Consider the following 22,991-nt stretch of genomic DNA (forward strand, 5'->3'; position numbering starts at 1 on the left):
CAAGCAAAACCTGCCTCGTGAATACCTCCAATTCAATTTTTTCACTGTGCAGCGCAAGATGAGCTAGGGTTACAATTATCGTTTCCAATATGGTACGAGGCTGAGGACCAGCAGCTAAAACCTCCTTCGCCATCACCAGTTTCTCTCTGGAGCAAGTCACAAGCTTTGTGCCAAAATTTGAACTGGAACAGCAAATTTTAGGTGAATAATTGAAATGCTAAACAATTCACGAACTCAAGTGCTAACAGAAGAGAGACAAAATATTAACAATTGTGAAAGAGAATGGTCTGAAGAAAAATAAACCTATAAACTGAAACTGTGTAAAAGATGTAATGGATGTTTTCCAGGTAAATGCTCAAAATGCAACTCCAAATTGACCAGCTTACTAGAGACAAAAGAGGATGAAAGATGCTAATAAGAGAAACTACTAAAGTAAAATTAGAACGATCAAGAATTATCAGCTTGACAATGAAACAGGAAAGAAGTTGTCCCCTCCCCGCCTCTCTAATACCCTTTTCATTCATTGAAATTTTGCTCATTCCTTCTTCCAGTTTTCACAAATTTCAGACCTCAATATCTCTTCTGTGAGAAAGCACGGGAGAAAATATATTATTGATGTATTGACATATGTTACAATGAGCCCTATATATATACACACATAACATGTCCTACTCCAAATATATATTGGATTAGGGTTATTTATTTACTCCTATTTACATGACTATTCTAACACTCCCCCTCAAGCTGGTGCACATAAATCATATGTACCGAGCTTGTTACATATGTAGTTAATACGAGGACCAGTGAGGGACTTGGTGAAAATATCTGCAAGCTGATCATTCGACTTCACAAACTTTGTAGCAATATCTCCCGAGAGTATCTTTTCTCTAACAAAGTGACAGTCAATCTCAATGTGTTTAGTTCTCTCATGGAACACTGGATTTGACGCAATATGAAGAGCAGCTTGATTATCACACACAAGTCCCATCTGACTAATCTCACCAAATTTCAACTCCTTGAGCAACTGTTTGATCCAAATTAGCTCACATGTCGCCATAGCTATCGCTCGATATTCTGCTTCTGCACTAGACCGAGCAACCACATTCTGTTTCTTGCTCTTCCAGGACACCAAATTTCCTCCTACCAAGACACAATATCCAGACGTAGAACGTCTATCAGAAGGTGATCCTGCCCAATCAGCATCTGAGTATCCAACGATCTGCTCATGGCCTCGACCCTCAAACAATAAACCTTTGCCTGGAGCTGATTTTATATACCGAAGAATGCGAACAACTGCATCCCAATGACTATCACACGGAGAATCCATAAACTGACTCACAACACTCACAGAAAAGGAAATGTCAGGTCTTGTCACTGTAAGGTAATTTAATTTACCAACCAACCGTCTATATCTTGCAGGATCGCTAAGAGGCTCCCCCTGTCCTGGCATAAGTTTAGAATTCGGATCCATCGGAGTGTCAACCGGTCTACAACCTGTCATTCCTGTCTCTTCAAGAATATCTAAGGCATACTTTCGTTGTGAGATCACAACACCTGAGCTAGACTGAGCGACCTCAATACCCAGAAAATACTTTAGTTTGCCCAGATCCTTAGTCTGAAAGTGTTGAAAGAGATGTTGCTTCAATTTAGTAATACCATCCTGGTCATTGCCGGTAATAACAATGTCGTCAACATAGACCACCAGATAAATACAGAGACTCGAGGCAGAATGCCGATAGAATACAGAGTGATCAGCTTCACTCTGAATCATGCCAAATTCTCGAATAACTGTGCTGAACTTACCAAACCAGGCTCGAGGAGACTGCTTTAGACCATAAAGTGACCGACGCAAGCGACATACAAGGCCACGAGACTCCCCCTGAGCAACAAACCCAGGTGGTTGCTCCATATAAACTTCATCCTCAAGGTCACCGTGTAAAAAAGCATTCTTAATGTCCAGCTGATAGAAGGGCCAATGGCGAACAGCAGCCATGGATAGAAAAGGCGGACTGATGCTATCTTAGCCACAGGAGAGAAGGTATCACTGTAATCGAGCCCAAATATCTGAGTATATCCTTTGGCAACAAGACGAGCCTTAAGACGATCAACCTTACCATCCGGACCAACCTTGACTGCATACACCCAACGACAACCAACAGTAGATTTACCTGAAGGAAGAGGGACGAGCTCCCAAGTACCACTCGTATGTAAAACAGACATCTCGTCAATCATAGCCTGTCGCCATCCTGGATGAGACAATGCTTCACCTGTTGACTTAGGGATGGAAACAGAGGACAAAGAAGATAGAAAAGCACAATAGGGTGATGACAAACGATGATAACTCAAACCGACATAATGGGGATTAGGATTAAGGGTGGCCCGTATACCTTTCCGAAGTGCAATCGGTTGATTAAGAGGAGACAAGTCCGCAGTATTAGCAAGGTCAGGTGCAGGACGTGAATCAGCTGGACCTGATGCTGGGCGCGGACGACGATGATATGTCAAAAGTGGTGTTCCTGTGGCACTAGACTCCTCAACGGTTGGAATGGATAGGACTTCTATAGCGGAAGGTGAAGGAGGAGGCTATAGGAGACTCGGGTAAGGACTTCTGTGGCGGAAGGTGAAGGAGGAGCTATAGTAGACTCCTTAAAGGTCGTGTATAGGTAAGACCTCAAATATATCAAGGGGGTCGGGAAATCAGAGAGGTAAAGAAAGGTTTAGACTCAAAAAATGTGACGTCAGAGGGACATAAAGTTACCTACGAAGATCAAGTGCCAAAGTACACGATATCCCTTCTGAACACTGAGAAATAAACAAGGAAAGGACACACTTGAGAGCACGAGGAGCTAACTTATCTTTCCCGGCGGGATATACGGGTTATTGGGGGAAACAATACTGGCATACCGGTCATCTGTTCTTGGATGGCGAGAGGAAGCATCCGATTAACTAAATAACAAGCTGTGAGAACTGACATCGCCCCAAAAACGCAGCGGAACATGAGATTCAATGAGAAGTGTGCGAGCAGTCTCAATGAGTGATGCCTCATTCTTTCTCTCTGCAACCCCATTCTTGCTGAGGGGATAAGGACAAGAGGTCTGTATGAATTAATTCCTTGAGAAGTCATTAACTGCTGAAATTGAGAGGATAAATATTCTAAGGCATTATCACTGCCGAAAAGTGCGAATGGAAACACCAAATTGATTTTTTAATTTCAAGCACCAAAAATTCTGGAATATAGAAAACAAACTCGGAACGTATCTTTCATTAGAGAAAAATTCCAAGTACATCTTGAATGATCATTTAAAACTAAACTAACAAAATAACGAAATCCCAATGGTTGAACTTGACTCTACTAGGACCAATATATCAGAGTGAACTAAGAAAAAATAGACTCTGCGTGACTCTCAATACTACGAGGATAGGAGGCTCGGGTATGTTTCCCGAGCTGACATGACTCACACTCTAATGTGGATAAACTAGACAAACCAGGCACCATCTTCTGAAGCTTGGATAAGCTTGGATGTCCTAAACGTCTGTGAATTAGGTCCGGAGGATCTGTAACTAGACATGCCTTGGAGGATTTTAGGGAGTTAAGGTAGTAAAGCCCTTCTGATTCAAGTCCTGTTCCAATCGTCTGCCCTGTACTGCGGTCCTGCATAATAAAAGAATCACCAATAAAATATATACCACAATGGAGGGCACGAGTCAAACGACTAACAGATGCAAGATTAAAAGGACAGCCAGAGACATAGAGAACGGAATCTAGAGTGACAGAGGGTAGGGGATTCGCTTGTCCAACTCCTTTTGCTTTGGTTTGAGACCCATTGGCTAAAGTAACAGTGGGAAGAGACTGTGAATACGCAATATTTGACAAAAGTGATTTATTACCAGAGATATGATCAGAAGCGGCTGAGTCCACAACCCATTGTCCAGGAGGACTAGACTGGGAAACACAAGCAAAAGAATTACCAGCAACAGAAGTATTAGTCTGAGCAACAGAAGCTACTTGTGGAGATGTCTGCTTACTTGCTCGATACTGAAGGAACTCATTATACTCCCCTTCAGATAAAGAAAATCCCGGGTTACCTGTAGTCTCAGTCTGAGCAACATGAGCATTTTTGGTTGGGCGGCCATGTAAAGAATAGCATGCATCACGAGTGTGTCCAAGTTTATGACAATAAGAGCACTTGGGTCTAGATCTTCCAAAACGACCTCCTCCTCGTCTATTCTCCATAGTATGAGATGCCCGATTGTCCACTGATTGGGATACGAGGACAGATGAGTCAAGTGTCTGTGATGAGCTCACTGGGTGACTAGGTGCTGCAGCAAGGCGAAGTAATCGAGAGAATAACTCATCAACTGTGGGGACGGTTGGACTAGCCAAAATCTGGTCACGTACTGAATCAAGGTCATTAGGGAGTCCAGCGAGTGTAAGAACTAGAAACATCTTCTGTCGTTGCTCTTGTTGTTTTTCAATACTAGCAGAAACTGGCATCAACGTCTCAAATTCTTCCATGACTGCCTGAACTTGTCCCAAGTAAGTAGACATATCTAATTCCTGTTTCTTCAAGCTTGTCATTCGCAATATTACATCATAGAAACGAGATATGTCATTAGTGTATAGATTACGAGCCTTTTCCCAAACTAAATAACATGTTTGGAATGGACGGAACAAAGGCATCAACTTAGAATCAATAGATCGCCACAGGATACTACATAACTGAGCATCGACCTTCTCCCACTGTGTTTTGGCCTTTTCATCACCTTCGCTAGCCTTTTTTGTTAAATGATCTTGAACTCCTTGACCTTTACACCACAACTCGACAGATGAAGCCCAATCTAAGTAGTTTGAACCTCCCATTAAAGGTTCTGAGGTAATCATAACACCGGAACTGCCAGAACCCGGGTTTCTAGACCCGAAAGCATCGACTCCCAAAGACATGGTTGGATTATCACCAAATAACAAAAAGAATCAACTGAAAATTCTCTGAAACAGATGAAGAAAACACTGTGTTTGCCGGAAAAGTACTGTAGCTGCCGGAAAAATCAGTGTAGTCGCCGGAAAAACTCAAAGTGGTCGGAATTAAAAAATAAAAATATGGACAGGCTCGGAATTGCAGGGCGATCCAACTGTCCTGAAGGAGCGAAGCCGAAATCTGACAGGAAGGGGTCTCACGCGCCGGCGCGTGGGACAGACGCGCCGCTGGAAACAGTGCTCCGACAGGCGCGTGACGGCACGTGGGTGACTGTTTTCCGGTGATTTTTTCTGGGGTTTGGTCGGATCTCTCTTGGGAACCTTGTGGTGGTGTTGGATTTTGCACAACACTGTTAATTAGTGACTTTGACGCAATAAGTCACTTAGGTCACCGGAAAATTGCACGGTGACTGAGTTCTTTCTTCCCGGATATCGCTGGAATGACGCACAACGATAAATTTCTCACCGTAGCTCTGATACCATGTGAGAAAGCACGGGAGAAAATATATTATTGATGTATTGACATATGTTACAATGAGTCCTATATATATACACACATAACATGTCCTACTCCTAATATATATTGGATTAGGGTTATTTATTTACTCCTATTTACATGACTATTCTAACATCTTCCATTGCACTTTTTTAAAGATATACAACAGTGTGTAAGGGTTTCCAAAAAGGAATTTATAATGGTCTTGGGCCACTCCACATATTGTCTTAAAATTGCCAATTGGATGCTCATATTCTTCTTTTACACGGCATCAGAGCCGAACTTTTGTAAGCCAATTTTTCCACTAGTAAGGTCATTATTACAACTATTCTCTCTAAGCATATCTATCAACTCAAACCATTAAATCATTAACTTTGCTTCAAGCCCACTTCTAAGCGTACTTTCTCGACTCCAAACCCCTGCTTCAGCCTCTTGAGTTGCTCTCTACACCAGCCCCGCCCTTATGCCTATTGAGCTTTCTTAAAATTTGAACTCATTAACCACAAAAGAACTAGGAAAAAAATCATTCCACATGTAAACCCTACAACTGATTACATGTGGGATGGTGTAAGGCATATATAACATCTCGAATGACATTATAAGGTCTTGGGCTACTCCACCTATTACATTAAATTTTTTGGGTTGGATCTAAGATCCTTTCACAAACACTTCCAATTGAAAGAAAAAGTGCAACTTCAACTTCTAAACATGCATATTCCGTGTTTTTTATTGGGACAAAGTGATAAGATTTAATTGCACACATGTGCAGAAACACCCGTATACAAGTAGTATACCAAAAAGAAAACCCACAAAGATATGGTTTCCTATGAACGACATCCAATCTACAATACATAAAGGACCCTCATGGATGCACCAACAAGAAATAAGGGATAAGAGGCTATTCTTCAATTGTGCCAAATCACCCTCTGTTGAGTGTTGAGCAGTGAGTAATGATATCCAGTGATACATCTTTCCCCACCTAGGCCCCCAAAAACTACCTTAAAGTAAAATTAAGCATAGAAAGCCTTATTGGATCCACTTTGCAGATGGAAATGGCAGTGAAACCTTGCGTAGGAGATAAAGACAATGACAAATGCTAATAAATGATAACTCATAATTCCTGATAAGTGAAAGATAAACAAACATTAAATAGTTTTTCCTCCGCTCAGTCATGTCTCCTTGATTAAGCAAGGACTTCAGCCCAAATTTTATTTGAATCTCTTTTTCTAATTCCATAGACCCATTTAGGCATTACAAAATTAATTGAAAAGAATTTATCAAATCAAGGGAAAAGGAAAATTACTATTTCAACAAACAAAAGGTGAATAACAGTAGATTTAGGAAATCATTGTAAAGCTTTCAATCTGCATATATTTTCTTTAACTGTAAGCAGATGTGCTTGCTTCAAAAAAAAAATGGTAGGGCTCTTTAAAGGGGTAGATGCAATAGTTTGTAGTTTCTCCAGGCAAAGATTACAATCAATATCTTATTTCTATTTAACAGCATAAAATAAATTGGGGTTCATGCTTTACTCCAACCAAAGTTACATGCCCAAGTACTTAATTTAAGTAGGGAAGGCTTATAACATGCATAAGTTAGAAAGATACCCATGCAAATTCACAGTAATTTGTCTTATTAAACTTTTGAGTGACCTTTTTTATGAACATTGTCTTCAATCAACTTTTGAGTAACTTTCAAACAACTCTATGCAAAAATATAATTGACTGTGTGATAACCATGCTCACTTGAGATTTATTAGGATAAGTTAAGTCTGGCCAATCAGTTAGTTTGACAGACTAAAAAGGTAATAATGCAACAAAAAGCAAAAGAAAACCAAGCATCGTACCATATGTCCTGGAATAGTTCAAAATGACCATCCCAAGTTTGGAAAAGCACACCAACTCGTTGAGCAAAGCATAACCTAACTCGATAATCAGGATCCCGAAGCATCACCAGCAGCTTTTCAATCATAGACTGCTCAAATTTGAAGCAGGTATCATGAAAGAGAATATGTTTTTGTAGATCAAAAATTAAACTGAAACTAGACAAAAAGGAAAAGTGATCTCGTTCCAGTCTTTCTTTATCAAGATTTTAGAAGGTGATACCTGACCAATTTGAGGATCCACTAAAATGAAATTGCAAATGCAATCAATAAGCTTGGTCCGGCCAACCCAATCAAAGAGGTCGCTGTCTGCAATTTTGTTCACCAGGTCTCCAAGAGAAATCAAGCCCTATAATTCCATTTCACAGGACATGCAATTTGAGAAAGTTTTGTTAATAACAAGAAAAGAGATTCTATTGTTCAAGAAAGTAGATAAGTATAACAGAAAGGAAAACAGCTTTCCCCCCAATTGAAAGAAAAAAAAAATACTAAAACGTTATGTGAATAAGACATTAAGCTGCATCACAGATCTAGCAGTTTGGACTGTAAAGGAGCATCTATTTCAGAAGAAGAACGAAAAAAGAGGCATTAAATTAACCAGCACTTTTGTAGGAGGAAGTTCTGGCAGGTTATCTTTGATAGATATTCTTCCATTTCATGCCAACCAATGTTTGAAACCATGAGACCGGTATCCTTCAGCTTTTTCTTTTACCGGTAAATCTCATATGTAGGATTTTCTTTTCTTCTACACTTCAGAATCCTTGTTGTAACCTATTGTAAGTTTGTGAACTATTCGCTAAAGAGGTCCAAACTTGTTGACCCTGCAGCAATTAAGTATCTTCCTATCCAAGACATCCGGATTGTCTGTGTATCATTTCATCCTATCGAATTTTACTTGATACGAAGTACACGATGATCAAGAATGGAATTTTGCATACTATACAATCCGAAAAGGCCTTAAAATGGTAAAAGCAAACATGCGGAGAAGCATTACCAGTGTACACTACAGGAAAGAGCTCTAAGGAGCACGTCATATAGGAACTTGCTTTCGAATACATAACTTGGTTTAACTAGAACTACATTTAGCACCGTGTAATATGCAGAAAAATCTAAGATACACCTATTATACCTCTTCAGGTAATTTTTCCCGACTCTTTTTGAACTTTGCAACATCATCACAGGATAGAAGACTCTCCAACAAACTGCAGATGGCAGTTAGCACATTCAGAGACTGGACCTTGAGATTTGCCTGAATGTCTAAGAAATCATTTAAGGATGTAACCTGCAAAGAAAAGAAGAACTAAGTAATTATCAGAGTTTTCAAAAGCATAAATAACTTGCAATAACTAAGACAAATAAACATCAAAGAGCCACATTACCAAATTTAAGAACTTTCCGCTGGAAGACCAATGAGGATGTTGACAAAGGCGGTGTATGATTACTTCCAGGACCTAATTAAAAATCAAAAGTTCGCAAAATACTCAACAAAATGCAATATCGTCAAGAAACAGTTCCAGAAAAAAAAATTCCAATAGGATTACCCTTGGATCACTTTCTTTCTCCATGAGCTCAAACATGACATCCCATGTATGAAATGGTAAAGCTGAAAAGAACTTTGTGATGATTGATACGACTTCCATTCTCTGATTTACAGACGAAGCCAATATTTCGGCAGTAGGTTTTCCCCCAATTTTTACAGCATCAGTATCTTTGGAACTAATGTTCACATCCAACTCCATGTCCATGATCATACTAGTACGGCTATTTACTGGATGAGAATCGTGACTAGAAACAGATGCAGAAGAGTCAAGGTCGTCCCTCTTTGAATGAAAATTACTTCCACTACTTGAGGATCCTTCATACAGTTTAGCAAGAACCTTCAGAATCCTCTCCACAGATTGAATTACTGCAGCTAGTACGTCTATGCTGTTGTCGTTTTGCATCTCATTAAACAATGGGGAGCATAGAAAGCTTTCAAAGGACACACGAATGGTCCCAATTGTGTCAAATATTGACCTTGAACCCGACAAACCACAAACGAGGTCGTCATAACTTTTCTCTAAGATAGAAGCAGCTCGATCCAACAACTTCGACACATATTGACTCAGAGTGGCAAGGCAAGGCACAATTTCTTCTCCTAGCCTAAGAGTGAACAGCACATGAAGCCAACACAAATAGAAAGATTAATGAAGGCATTCCATTGCAAGCAAGAGATGAAACTTAAAAGCAGAGGGCAAAAAGACAATGCCAATAATCAGTTCCGCCGACGATATACCAGTATGGAAATCAATGTATTAACATCATTATCAGAGACAATCACTAAGACTAAGACTGAATCATGCAAACATTAAATCGAAAAGGACAGACCTTGTACTATATGAACAATACATGAAGTTTGATAAAATAGCACAGAGGAAGATGACATCAGATAGAAGCATCTTTTCATGTTCTTCATCTTTTATAATTTCAAGAATGTGATTTTCGACTTCGTGACAAAGTGGATCTCTGATCTGCCGGGGAAGACGTATGCTTTGGCAACCAGGTGACTGAACGTCCTGAAACCAGTTAAAAGACGGTAGAGATGAAGTACTTTGACCACAAAGAGATGAAAACACAATAAAAGAGTGTCGCACCTCCAGATCAGATTCATGTCCAATTCTTGCAAGAACTTCAACGGAGCATTCAAAAAATTCATGCTCACTTTCATGTGTATGATCTTCGACCTACAACAATGGCCATTTCAGCATCTTAGTCAACTTAACAGTATTCATGAGAGAGAGAATAGTATAAGCATAAAGTTATGCAAAAACAACAATATATACCTTCACATCATTCAGAGTTTCAGGAACATAGTGTGACTGGGAAAGTCCTTTATCTAGCAATGGTGTACCACCAGTACAGAGAACATAAACAGCTGTAGGCAATATAGCAACCAGCTGTTTATTCAACATTGAACAGTCCTACATGTGAAAACAGTCAAGCACCACCATTATAACCAAAACAACTTGTGCTTTTGCAGAGAACATGCAACATCATTGTGCCATAATGTCTTAAGACTCTTGAAGCAATATGTTGATGCCCCTTTGATTTTCAATGAGTGGATTGACTTCAGATTGGAAGGAGAGGATCCTGGAATTTCAGGTGCACTTGTTTTTAAGGAAGCATATTACCATGTTAACTGGGGTTTGTTAACATTATGAGAATCCTGGAGTTTATTATGAGAAAGAAGGGTTTTGCCGCCCAAGTGGAGAGCATGATCAATTTTCTCATGTTTCAGTCAGGTTCTAGGGGCTGATAAATGGCTCACTAGAGGATGGGCAATAGAGACATCAAAGAGGGACACTGATTTGGCTTCAAGAAGTCAGACACAAGAAGATTATCTCAAACGCAGTAGAGGGAGAAGTGCCATTTTATCTCAACCTTGTACAGATTGCTCGAAGCAAGGTGGGTTCTCTTCCCTCCACATTTTTCGGAACTGCCAATGGGAACCAGTTACAAAGAAAGGACAGCATGGAGCCCAGTGCTCCAGATATAAAGATTAGCAAGTCAGCAACAAAATTCTCTTGCATAGGAGGAAACTGCCCTAATCAAAAGCAGATTCTCTAGTTCCCTACTTATTAACATATCTGCTCAACTTCCCAGCTAATGTGGCAGATATAAACGAACGTTTTCAGGGAAATTCTCCATTAGATGAAGTGAACAAAATATCATCCCATGGAGCAAAGGTTACCTCTTACAATAAGGGTGGTCGTCTGCGGGTGAGAGATATGACTGATTAATTGAGATTTCATGGGAGGGAAGGTCTGGATGGAGGAAGAGATGTCATAGAGGAGATCAGTGGCTGAAAGATCAGGTTAGAAGTGGATTGTGAAGAATTCAACGTCATTGCCAACCATTATGGAACCCAAAACGAAAAGAAATGAACGATAGCGTATGAAAGATTAAAAAAAAATATCCAGTTGAAGGTAAGGGAGGGAAGTAGGATTACATTCTAAGAACATTCTGAACCATGAGATTGCCTTTGGAAAAAGAGAAATTCAGCAGCCTTTTTCATCTCGCAAAATCAGGGTAGCTGGATAGGGAATACATCAAAGAGGGAAGGAGGTATAGTGATTTTGGATGGAAGCATCAGTAGGCTTTGCATGGTTAGGAGAAAAAGGAGCTACTCATTTGACTTCATCTACATTATGGGAAAGAGAGCAACTCCTGGATATTGAAGGAGCACTAGAGGGGTTTTGCTTCAGTATGAAGTCAAACCTACTAATAGGGAGAAAAGATTTACCCTTCCCAAACAGTGGAATAGGAGGGCTCCAAGAACAATTGGGAGAAAAGCCAACTTAACAGCTGGAACATCTAAGGAAGGAAAGGACAAGACCATGTAAATACCACTAATGAGGTACCGTGGAAAAGCACCCAACATGGGTGTTTTTTTTAATAAGGTAAAGGTTTATTAATCAAGTATCAAGACAGGACAAGAAAGCAACCAAAGACTGCTGGGAATAACCATACAGTCAATTACTCAATTACAGCATTTCCCTAGTAACTCCAAGAAGTCAATATAATGATCAGTACTATCAATCAGACTACTCTTACACCAAATAAACAGATTATGCAAACACTTGCTTCTAACTCTAACAATATGATCTTGCTGTCCATCAAAGCAAGCTCTATTCCTCTCTAGCCAAATAGTCCAAAATATACACAAAAGTGTGTTAGCCATTAACTTGATTAAGAAACCATGTAAATGGGTGTTACAAACGTAAAGAAGCAGGGGAAGTTGTGTAGATCAAACTACTCTTTCACTCCATAGTCGTCACAACATGTGGAGTTAGATCCAGATATTTTTTCTTATCCAGAAATTATTTCGGGTATTCGCTGTGTAATTCCAAATACAGGGCTTTACTTAAATGTCAGAAACTCAAATAGTAAACAACAGTAAGAAATAGAGCATTGGAAGTGACTCCTCTAGCAGCAATCTGGACTAGAGTGAGAAAAAGGAATCATCAAGCTTTTAATGCGGAGACCTTGTTTCAAATAAAGATGGAGGTCTTATTTTTTTATTTTTTTTGGCATAGTTTTGGTGCAAACATTATTAACCCAAGCATGTAAGATTGGAATGCTTATGTAGAAAGATATTCTTTCAAACTGCTTTCCTATATGGGGTTTTGGTATCGATAAATTGCGTACTACTAAAATAATTGAGGCAAACATAAAGACAAAAGGTCAGATGCTATAACCTTTGCAGAAAAACATGCTTTTTTTTATAATAGGTAACAAATGTATTTTTTTTTATGTAAACAAGCAAAAAGATAATGCTGGTGAGATGTACATCCAAAAGTGCTACAATATGTATAAAGAGCTGAGAAAATCAATCATGGAGTCCAGCTCTAACACATTTGCTGTGCCTATGTAGGCTTTCAAAAGACAAAATATTAGATGCTCCGAAAATGGGGTAAGGATAAGCGTACCAGGAACAACATCAAATGAGTAGGAGAATCATGAAATACAATCTTGCACCTTTCATGTTCTTCACATTTTCAGTCACCATCGTTGGCCAAAATCAGCTAAAAGATAAATGCACTTATGTGGGTGCTTTAAAGGAAAGGAACAGACGCGCGTCCAAAAGGGTGAATATGATCTTGCACAGATTAGGACATCTCTTTTGTTTTTCATTAAGTTTTGGTGCATCCAAAAGATCCCTATTTATATAGACAATTGGTTGTCTTTTGGTAGAGATTGGAGAAAAATATTTTTATGCAGGTTCCTTATCATTAGTATACAACTTGTATACGATGTTTCATTACCCTAAAACATCAACAAAATATTTACTTTATCCACAAAAAAGGGATAATAACATACGTTAGATAGTTAGTAGTTATGTAAATAAGTATAGTCCCACATGGAATAGGAGAAGAGTAGGCTCGGAATCACTGAGCGATCACACTGTCCTGAAGAAATTTTTTCAAAAAATGGCCAGAAAAGGCTCCACGCGCTGGCGCGTGGAGTAGATCTCGCCGGAAAATTTGTCCTCTAATTGGTGCGTGAGAGTGCGTGAGGAGTCGGTTGCCGGAGGTTATTATTGGGGTTTGGTCTGGGAGACTGGGGCCCTGTGGGGGTATTGGTTTTCGCACAACACCAACAGAGACTGATCTGACGTAAATCAGCCCTAGAAAGCCGCCAGAATTTGACGCCCGGCGACTGTCTGACTTTCCCAGATGTGTCTCACTCACGCTTTGATACCGTGTGAGGAATAATACACGGGAAAAATATATTATTGATGTGTGTTAACTATAATACAAGAACCCTATTTATAACAATACACAATACCTACTCTTCTCCTATTCCATGTGGGACTATACTTATTTACAAAACTACTAACTATCTTACAAACATATAACAGTATAATATAACAAACCTTCCAGAAAGGAACAGCCAAAACAGCTCTCAAAAGATTTTGCCTCAAATATAAAGCGTCTCTAAGATCACCCTACAGGAAAAGAAGATACTATTTTAAAAGACAGGAATAAAAGAAGATATAGCTGAGCAAGTTAATTTTCCCAAACACATCTTCAATGCACAATAAAGCAAAACTATATAAACCACCAACCATGGAAAAAGGTCAATACAAATTGTCAGAATGTTAAATGTTGAGAGTTCAAAGAAGAGAAGCTCCCAGATACACTACTAAATCAATCTGACAAAAGCCTAAATTCACCATGGTACTTGAGTTTATTAAGGCCACATATACGCTACATCAATCCCCTTTACATGAGAACAAAGCCTGTCCTAGAGCCTTTGTTTTACTTTTTAACTAGCCAAATTAAATGGAAAGTTCAAATCTACAACCTTTACTTCAGTGTGGCTCCACCAGGGTAGTTATGCTAGCTTTCTAAAACATGGATAGCAATGATCTAAGGGATAGTTTGGTTGGTGGGATAAGGGATAATAATTCCGGGATAAAATGCAGGATTATTTTATCCGGCGTTTGGTTATGAGTATTAATTAGTCCCGGGAATCATTTTGTACTAAAATGGTGGGATTAGCTATCCCATATAGAAGGTGGGACAGCTAATCCCATGGGATATCCTTGTCTATCCCATCCTGGTAACTGAACCCTAAAACTACAAAAAAATGTATTCCCTGCTCGCTAACAGAGAATCTCTAAAACATTAAGAAGAAAGAGCACTAAATATCCTACGAATAGGCCTTTTAGTTCCATTGTTGTTTCATCGTGGCTGTTATCACTTTGTTAGCCTAATATGAGAGACTTCCGAGGATGACCAAAATCTGGTAGAGCATATGCAAGTCATATTTCCATTGTCAAAAGCAAAAAACTGTTAAAAAGCACTCCAGGTCTATTCGGGCTTTAAGCGCAAAGCGCAATTAAAGTGTGAGTTTTAGTTAAAAAAAAGGCGCAACAAAGAAAAAGCGACAACTTAATTCATAATAATTTCCTTGACAATCAAATGATTAATATATATTTTTTGCCAATCGTATTTATTGTCTAGTACAGCTCTATTCAGGATACAATTTATGAGCAATTAAGCGCACGTTGCAGTGCCTTGTCCACACTAAAGCAGCTTAAGTGAGGCGAAGCGCCTACCCTGAGCTTCAAGGCTTAAGTGCACGTCAAATGAGCCTCTGAAAACACTGCATCTTTCACTTAATTGGCTTAGTATTAAAAGGTTTCTGCAGATGAATCAAATTTTGGTTTTTTTTTTTTTTTGGGATAAGGAACAGATGAAGCAAATTCTTGTATCTACTATTTCCCATTAGATGATTCGTCTTTCAGAAGTTCATCTGTAAATGTAGTTTTTTCCTTCTAGAAAACCCTTCTTGCTAACTTATCAAAGTATAATAAAATCCTCTGTGCAAATGTATCAGAAATTACAAAATCCTTGGTGCTGATACAATAAACAAACTAAATTGTTTTTTGACATGTTGACTTATCAAAAAGAAGCCTTCATTGTATAACTATTTATAGGATATAAAACTAGTAAAGATGGAATAGCAGCCCTCGTCGGAAAACCGAAGAGGAATATAAAGCAAAATCAGAATGAACTTATTAGAGGAGCACTTACTTGATAGCCTTTCCTTGAAAAGTAACACAAAATGAAGCACAAAACAGATCTGAAAATCGAAGCGGAAAGATGACAAGACAGCAAAATCAGTGCAGATCAAAAAGAGCAACAAATAAAATACTTCAAGTCAAAAGTTGCATAAGTGATCAAACTACTTCAAATATACATCATAGAATAATCATATAATCTCAGAGGACATAAAAGAAGAGAGTCTAGTCCATTAAATACTAAGAAAACCAGGAATTAAGGTCTCTATTTATGTGAATTTAATTTTGCTCTCACAAAAGATGTCGCATTACACGCAGTAAATGTTGTAAAACCTATTAGAATCCTCAAATAACATTAAAGGCCCCCAAGATATGGGGCAGAATGAAATTCTATGCTCCTCTGGTACAAAGTGGTTGGGAGTCTTGGTGGTTTATCGATTCTCCTTGATAAGGAGGTGGTTTTATCATTTCATTGTGACATTTGTGGTGAGATTAGAGAGTTATACTAAGTAAACATTCTGTTGAACTATATTTAGTAAAGCACAGATGTTCCCAGAAATATGCATAATTTCTTTCACTAACAGAATTTTCTTTATTCTAATATGGTACAGACATTTCTATAAGGGAGCTATGACCATGTTGAACAATCAAGGTCGCAAACACATCATCAACAATGTCTGAAATATAACCATTTACTAACCAACCTTCACATTTCATCTTTTATAACAGACGACGCTCATTTTTTGACAGACGACACTCATATCCAAGCCCATTCTACAAGGATTCTTCTGTCAATTAGTAAGACAAACCTACTTGAGCACTTATTTATAAGCTCATATTCCTCAGAGATCATCCTTATTCATTTTTTTGGGAAGCAAGCAGTAACAGTGAACTCTGAAGAAACTCAGTCCTTCAACATAACCATCATGCTGCGACTATCTGAGAGATTAATTTGCCCAATTTCGAGATATACTGTCTGGTAGGGGCACTATTACCTATATAAGACATTTCAATTTAACCTTTTGTACCTTTACCTCTATGACATGCATAGATAGCACACAAGTCTTCGCTGTTCTAGTTCAGATTCAGGATACCTTTATAATAGACCCATTTCTACCTACCCTAAGGGCTTCCAGAATGGTATATTGTTGTAATACCACTCTTATCATAGCTCATTGCAGGTTTAAGCTCCAAAAGCTACAAGAATGCTTCCTCGAAAAGATAGAGTGAAGATAATTCAAGAAGTACCTCTTTAATGAGATTTTCGATTCATTTCTCTTGCGTGGAAGTTAACACAAAATATTTGCAAATAATAAGTTGACTAACACAATAGACTAAGTGTTTTCATAAGCACTGTGCACTTAAATTTTCATTTTAACAGGACCATTTACAATAAGCTACCAGAGTACATCCGAGATTCCAAAGAACAAAATGATGCTGACATCAGTAGGCTCATATACTAATTCCCATAATAATATGAAAAGAATGAATTACTTACATTGATGGCACGCGTTTAAGTAATCGAAGATCCCACAAGTCTTGGGGCACAAGGTATGCATTAATTTTATCCTAAAAGAATAAGAAACAAAGACATTAACACACTGATATAGCTACATGCTACAAGAGGAAGACTTCCAAATATTCCAACAGAAACAAATCAAGAAAAATATCACAAGTCTGCAAAAGGATAGTGCTCACATTGAGTATTATGTTTCTAAGTAGCCTTAATGCAGCATCCACCTGCACATACATGGAAACAAGAAAGTAAACAAGTAGCCTAATAACTTGTCTTAGACTTAAGAACTCTGAATATTCTCTTCACAAGAAAAAACTGCTTGCAGACAACTTAAATACTTATCAGATATACTTTTTAATGGAAAACATTTCATTTGCTTTGTTTTTCTCCCACCAGTGGTGCAGGCTGAAGATATGTTGAAGCCAATCTGTTCTGATAAGTTACTTGCATCACTTTTTTCTTTCTTATTTGTTGAGAACTTGCATCCCAAGTACATTGTGGCATCTGTTCAATTTTTCTTAAACCAGACTTTGAAGGGCTCGTTAACCAAAGACAAGTTCTTCTACATTGTCAGGTACTTCGAGGCTATGGTGGGAAATCCTGAGACAGTTTGGACTTGAGTGGGTGATGCCAGGCACTGTCAAAGAAATTCTTTTCAGCTTGAAGTGCGGTAGAGGGAGGACAAGATGCAGAGCGTGGAATGTTGTTACACTTGCACTTATGTAGATCGTATGGAGAGAAAGAAATAGGAGAGCTTTTGATGGTGTTGTAATGAATTTGTACAATTGAGGAGTAGCCTCTTATTCCTTATAGCTTTTTGGTGCACCCAAGAAGTTCCGTTATGTTACAGATGATTGGATGTCATTCATAGAAAACCTTATCTTTTTGTAGGTTTTCTATTTGTTGGTATACTCCTTGTATATAAGCATTTTGGAGCCCAATTGTTAACAAAATTTAATTACCTTATTAAAAAAATGATTCCGTAGTCTTTCAGACATTTTCCTACGAACAGTAATCAGTTGCTTTTAGAGAAAGAAACTTGAAGAGACAAAAGACAGATATATGAAATAATCAGCAAATAAGAGAAAATCTTGCATTGCTCAAATAACATTTAAGCAACTTAAGTTTAAGAATATATACTCATCCTGACATAAATATCCATAAAACTCTATCGATACTGCGGGAGTCAACAAAGGCAGACAATTGATTTCTAAATACCCGAGTCAGAATCACTTGAATTGCATTTTTTTTTTTTACTTAAAAACACCTAATTTACACTGCAATGTTTGAATAGGATATCCGACATTCAGAGAAGAAATCAAGAAAATAAAAGTATGTTCAGATTTAAAGTACTTCAGCATTCCCAAATCTGTAGGAAAATCACTTAGCATTGGTACTTAAGACTTAGAAGCCCTTGCAAATTAAACATCATAATTACTATGTAACTGCAACTGCATTAGTCATTCAGAGTACAGGGCAAATGGAAGTATGGAACTAATGAGCTTTTAGTAATTGAAGCAAAAGATATTCATGACTGCTTTCAGCAAAAGATTCTTCCAATAGAAGAGTAAGCGGTACAAGGCTAAAGGACGAGAAGTCATGGCTTAAACAACAAACTAAGGACGAGCTTCATCAAACAAAACAAAAAGAAGCTAACTGACTAAGAACAAATAAACAGAACCATCCAAGACCTGTCACAGATCAGTTTCAAGAATTCTTAATTTATTAACCAAATTAAACCGTAACCACAATGCGATGGTTTTATCCTATCAAACTAACTTTGTATTCACTTCTAACAAAAAATATACTGTTTATCACCTTACATTACATAACATGTAAACTGAATTAAGTCCTTCATGCTTATTGATGTCAAATAGTGTCACAAAAAAATGGGATGCAAAAAGCATGACACTAGATGAGTTGGTTTACTTGATGGATACCTTTTGAGTTCTACATGCCCAGCCTCTGAAACCTATCCTACATGTGGCTTTTCGTGTTTCCTTATCAAATTTGGAAATAATATATTTGAGTATTTGGAAGCACGCTACCAGATTATACCACACCTAAATACTAGAAAAAGAAACAGGATTCCATCTTTAAAAGACCAATGAAGTCACAACTTACAACTGCTGTAAAAGTACTGAATGTGGGCAAACCACCAATAACACAGTTCCATATCGTACGCCAACCTGTTTCAACCTGCAAATACAGTCAAGAGCTAAATCCTTAAACCAAAAAAACAAATAGATGAATTTTATCGGGTTGTCCCAATAAAATGGTTGCCAGGGACCACAAATCCCCAAGTGAACAATTAAAAAAAGACTTGTAAGTGAAACATTTGTTCCTCTTTCCTCTTTTTGCCACAAGGATATTTGAATATTGGGCCACCCGAGCTTGTGCTGCTAATTCAGCATCTAATGCAAAACCCACCAATCAGGGTATTTCATGCTGTTAAATCAGGTATAAACTACTTACTGATAGTTCGTCCACCTTACTTAAATCTTCCCATCCTTGTGATTTCACATGCAAATCTTTTTTCAATAAACTTGATTAAGGCTTCTATACAAAATATCCTGTTAAAATATTTAGTGTACTTAATAAAGAAAATTCTAGTAAACAGTGTGAACTGAGCTTATAATCGGAACTCCAGCATTTAAACATAGGTAAAAAATCTTCGTAATGGACAATGAGACAGCATCTCTTTTTTGGTAAGGATAAGAAATGAGACAGCATTTCTGAGTGTGCTCTTTATCAGTGTCTTACTGAAATTCATCCAATAAGATGGTATTTCAAATTAATAAAATGCAAAATCGCAAGCTCATTAAGTCTCTTCCTAGCATAAGATGTTGTAGCTGAGAAAGCTAGATTTTGGTGAACTGAAGCACTAATTTTTTGGGGGGTAAAGTTATTTTTATTAATGTTGTAGTGAAAACCCCGTATCAGTGAGGTGAGATAGAGAACCATGTAATAGTCGCTTTCTGACATGATGGTCTTAGACTGCAAAGGGAAGAATATCTCAAGCTACTATCCCTGTGAGAGGCTAATCGCCCACTCTGCCACTGTGTCTTAGGAAATCGAAGCAAATGCCAGCATGAGACCCCAAAAAAAAGGGAAAAATAGCAAAGACAATAAAAGAAAAACGATTAGGCAGGGAAGCTTCCATCTTATGCAGTCATATAAAGGTTAGGAAAGAAATCTGTCTCAAGTTCAAAAGAAAACAATATGGAATAATCAAGAAAAGAGCATTCTTACATTACTCATAAAGAGTCTCAATCCAAAAACAGAGCAACAGCACAAATTTAAAACTACTTCAAGGACAAAAGCCAGAACATTTAAAAGTGAGAGCAAGCTAATTGGTGTACTTAAGTTAAGTCTATCACTCTTGCAAACCCCCCCCCCCCCCCCAATTGCCAAAAGCAGAAAGGTTAGAAAGGTCACTTCATCAAATTTGAATTAGAAAATTCATCTTTCTATCTTTGCACCATTTAATTGTGTTCTATTTTTCCCCGATTTTAAGTTCTTAGTTAACAGCTTTTGACAAACTATGAACACACAAGTACAAGAAAGATAGAGCTCAAAAATACAAATAATTCAAATAACAATCTTACCAGCTATAAGGCAACAAAAAGTTCTCTATATTTAACAGTAAAAGGCCAAACAGGTCACCAAGGTGTCAAAAACTTGAATATGCCAACACATTTTGAAAGAACAGACCGTTACCCCATTAAATGTGGATGACAACTCTGAAGATGTTTGCAGTGCTGGAACAGGAAACCGCAGCATCAAAGAAAGTCCTTGAAGACTCCTAGATGGGTTGAGGGTAGAATTCAGAAGAAAATGTAAGAACGAAACAGAGTACTCCTATATATTAGCATTCTAATGCAGATTCTTATGGAGCAGTACCATCAAAGTTAGAAATTACCAACAGTAAATGGAAGTAACACAAACAGTGATAATATATAATAGAAGACCAGTCAGTGCCACATGTCCAGTACAACGTAATAAAGCTAATATATCGATGAAAATCAGGCAGAACACACCTCAATGTCCACAAGAGACCTTCATAACTATGCTCCATGTTTGCATCATTTATTATCCTGAAAAGAAAACAAAGAGTGCCAGATCCGCAGTTTAAACACACTCATATACAGGATCGAAAAGCAAAGATTTATAAAACTATAACAAGGAGGTAACCATGAAGAAATTAGTAGATGTTCTTACAGGACACAAGATCCATAAGCTACAACACACACGCACACACAGAGAAAAAAAAAAGGCAAAGCATCCAAAACAAGGACCAGAAAACTAACCTTTCAAAGCTTGCACATATACCTTCAAACCAATAGATCAACAAATCCTTCTTTATGCGACCATAATAATTGTGGATGAGGTAACAGAAAGCTGCATGCCTATTGCCAAAACATACAAAGTGAATAACTTTATAATTTTAAGGAATGTCTCAAGAATAAGTTGATCGTGCTACCAATCAATTCACACAGATTTATGGCAACCAGGTCAATTGGGGTATCAATGTCTTCAGAAATTGATGCTAACAGACATGTCTGAATGCCTAGTATAAATTCTATGGGAAGCGCTCAACAGTGTACCAAAAAAACAAGGGCATCACAAGAACAATAAGCTTCCTTCTCCTTATCAATGTGAAGACTCTTCCAACAATTGTACTTCTCCCCCCTACCGACAACCTCAACATGAGAGGAGGAAATGGCACAGACCACAACCAAAATTATAGAATAATTAAGTATCCGAAGGCTTTCTCCAAAAATATCATGAAGAAATAGCAGAATATACGTCTGATAATGTGTGACAAATAGATTATGCATATAAAAGACTTCGAGGAAAAGTCAGAAGGTGGGTGTTGCTAACAAACTTGTCTCATTAGATGCCCTTCAGTAACAGATATGATGAATCATGGAACAAAGAATCAAATTTCTGCTTTGATTATTAAACTATCAATAGACCACAAAATCTCATGAGCAACTATAGGAAGGTCTCCTTCCAAATACTACATCTGCCAAGTTGCAATACTGATGTACTTATGTCACTATGTAGATAGCTAGAGGCAAAAACTAGGAACAGCACACAGGATTACATACCACGGCCACTTTCCCCTTGAGAGCCTCTCCCTTATCTGGACTACAACATGCTCCCTTCTAAGTCGTTTCTCAGATGACGATGCTATAGGTGTGTTAAGACATGCCTGATAATCATAATCACGGAGTTAGTACGCCATCCTAGTTACCTCTAGTTGCTTACAAATGTTAAGAACTTTTTAAGGGGACAAAAAATGCGCATTAGATCCACAATCGAAGAATCTGATATACAGATTTCAACCTTCCAAAATCTATAATAATACCAGAATTATAGAAGTACCAAGGGATATCTGACTCAATTTCATATGAAATAAGATTGAACAGTTAAAAGTTCACAGAGAGCGTCATCATCTGATCACAACGTTGAACAAGAAATATTTAACAAACAACTACCCGGTAAAAGACAAGTGCTGCAAGCTCCATAAGACCACACTGAGAGCTTGTCAAGCTTCCACATTTGTCATCCCTGGTTGTGTCTTTCCTGTACAGAAAGGAACATCATTAAAACACTGAGAAAAATCATAAGATCAGACAACTTATAAACTTAAAGATGGCAACTCGTCACAGTGTAAATGAACGGGGTCGAGCTGAGTTATGGGCACTCTGACTCTGCTCAGCTATCATTTGAACCAAGATGCCATCAAACCCGACTGACTAGCGAGCTCAAGCTTGAGTTTCATTTTATCCCAAGCTCATAACCCAAATAGAAGTTCATATATGAGGTCCTTCAGAATCAAAGCTAATCATAATATTGAAGCAACGGAGCTCATTCTTCATGCTTGAATTATAAGGAAAACTGAACAAAAATCAGACATCCAAAATGAATAAAGAAGAGAAATAAATAATTGTAATGAGTTGGTGAGTTTGCAGATTCAGATCGGTTGGAAGCTCAGACAAGTCAATAACAATCGGTTGGTGGATTTGCAGAAACAGATGGAAATAA

At 38.0% G+C, this 22,991-nt stretch overlaps 1 protein-coding gene across 2 annotated transcripts in view; it reads right to left on the minus strand.

The window, feature by feature from the left end:
• Window positions 1–22,991, minus strand: part of LOC109206336 (serine/threonine-protein kinase ATM) — an 87,074-nt gene that overhangs the window by 60,744 nt on the left and 3,339 nt on the right. For both annotated transcript variants that reach the window (XM_019369168.1, XM_019369160.1), the window contains exons 8-26: window positions 22,442–22,529; window positions 22,052–22,155; window positions 21,248–21,346; window positions 20,978–21,034; window positions 20,658–20,742; window positions 19,062–19,136; window positions 17,120–17,161; window positions 16,920–16,990; window positions 15,435–15,483; window positions 13,769–13,840; window positions 10,176–10,313; window positions 9,987–10,076; window positions 9,721–9,908; window positions 8,895–9,495; window positions 8,733–8,804; window positions 8,483–8,635; window positions 7,577–7,702; window positions 7,318–7,445; window positions 26–182 (exon numbers count right to left, since the gene is read on the minus strand). In XM_019369168.1, the coding sequence (XP_019224713.1) occupies window positions 26–182; window positions 7,318–7,445; window positions 7,577–7,702; window positions 8,483–8,635; window positions 8,733–8,804; window positions 8,895–9,495; window positions 9,721–9,908; window positions 9,987–10,076; window positions 10,176–10,313; window positions 13,769–13,840; window positions 15,435–15,483; window positions 16,920–16,990; window positions 17,120–17,161; window positions 19,062–19,136; window positions 20,658–20,742; window positions 20,978–21,034; window positions 21,248–21,346; window positions 22,052–22,155; window positions 22,442–22,529 (2,395 nt within the window). The remainder of the gene's footprint in view (window positions 1–25; window positions 183–7,317; window positions 7,446–7,576; window positions 7,703–8,482; window positions 8,636–8,732; window positions 8,805–8,894; window positions 9,496–9,720; window positions 9,909–9,986; window positions 10,077–10,175; window positions 10,314–13,768; window positions 13,841–15,434; window positions 15,484–16,919; window positions 16,991–17,119; window positions 17,162–19,061; window positions 19,137–20,657; window positions 20,743–20,977; window positions 21,035–21,247; window positions 21,347–22,051; window positions 22,156–22,441; window positions 22,530–22,991) is intronic.

The sequence above is a fragment of the Nicotiana attenuata genome, chromosome 2, assembly GCF_001879085.1.
Source record: "Nicotiana attenuata strain UT chromosome 2, NIATTr2, whole genome shotgun sequence".
NCBI lineage: Eukaryota > Viridiplantae > Streptophyta > Magnoliopsida > Solanales > Solanaceae > Nicotiana > Nicotiana attenuata.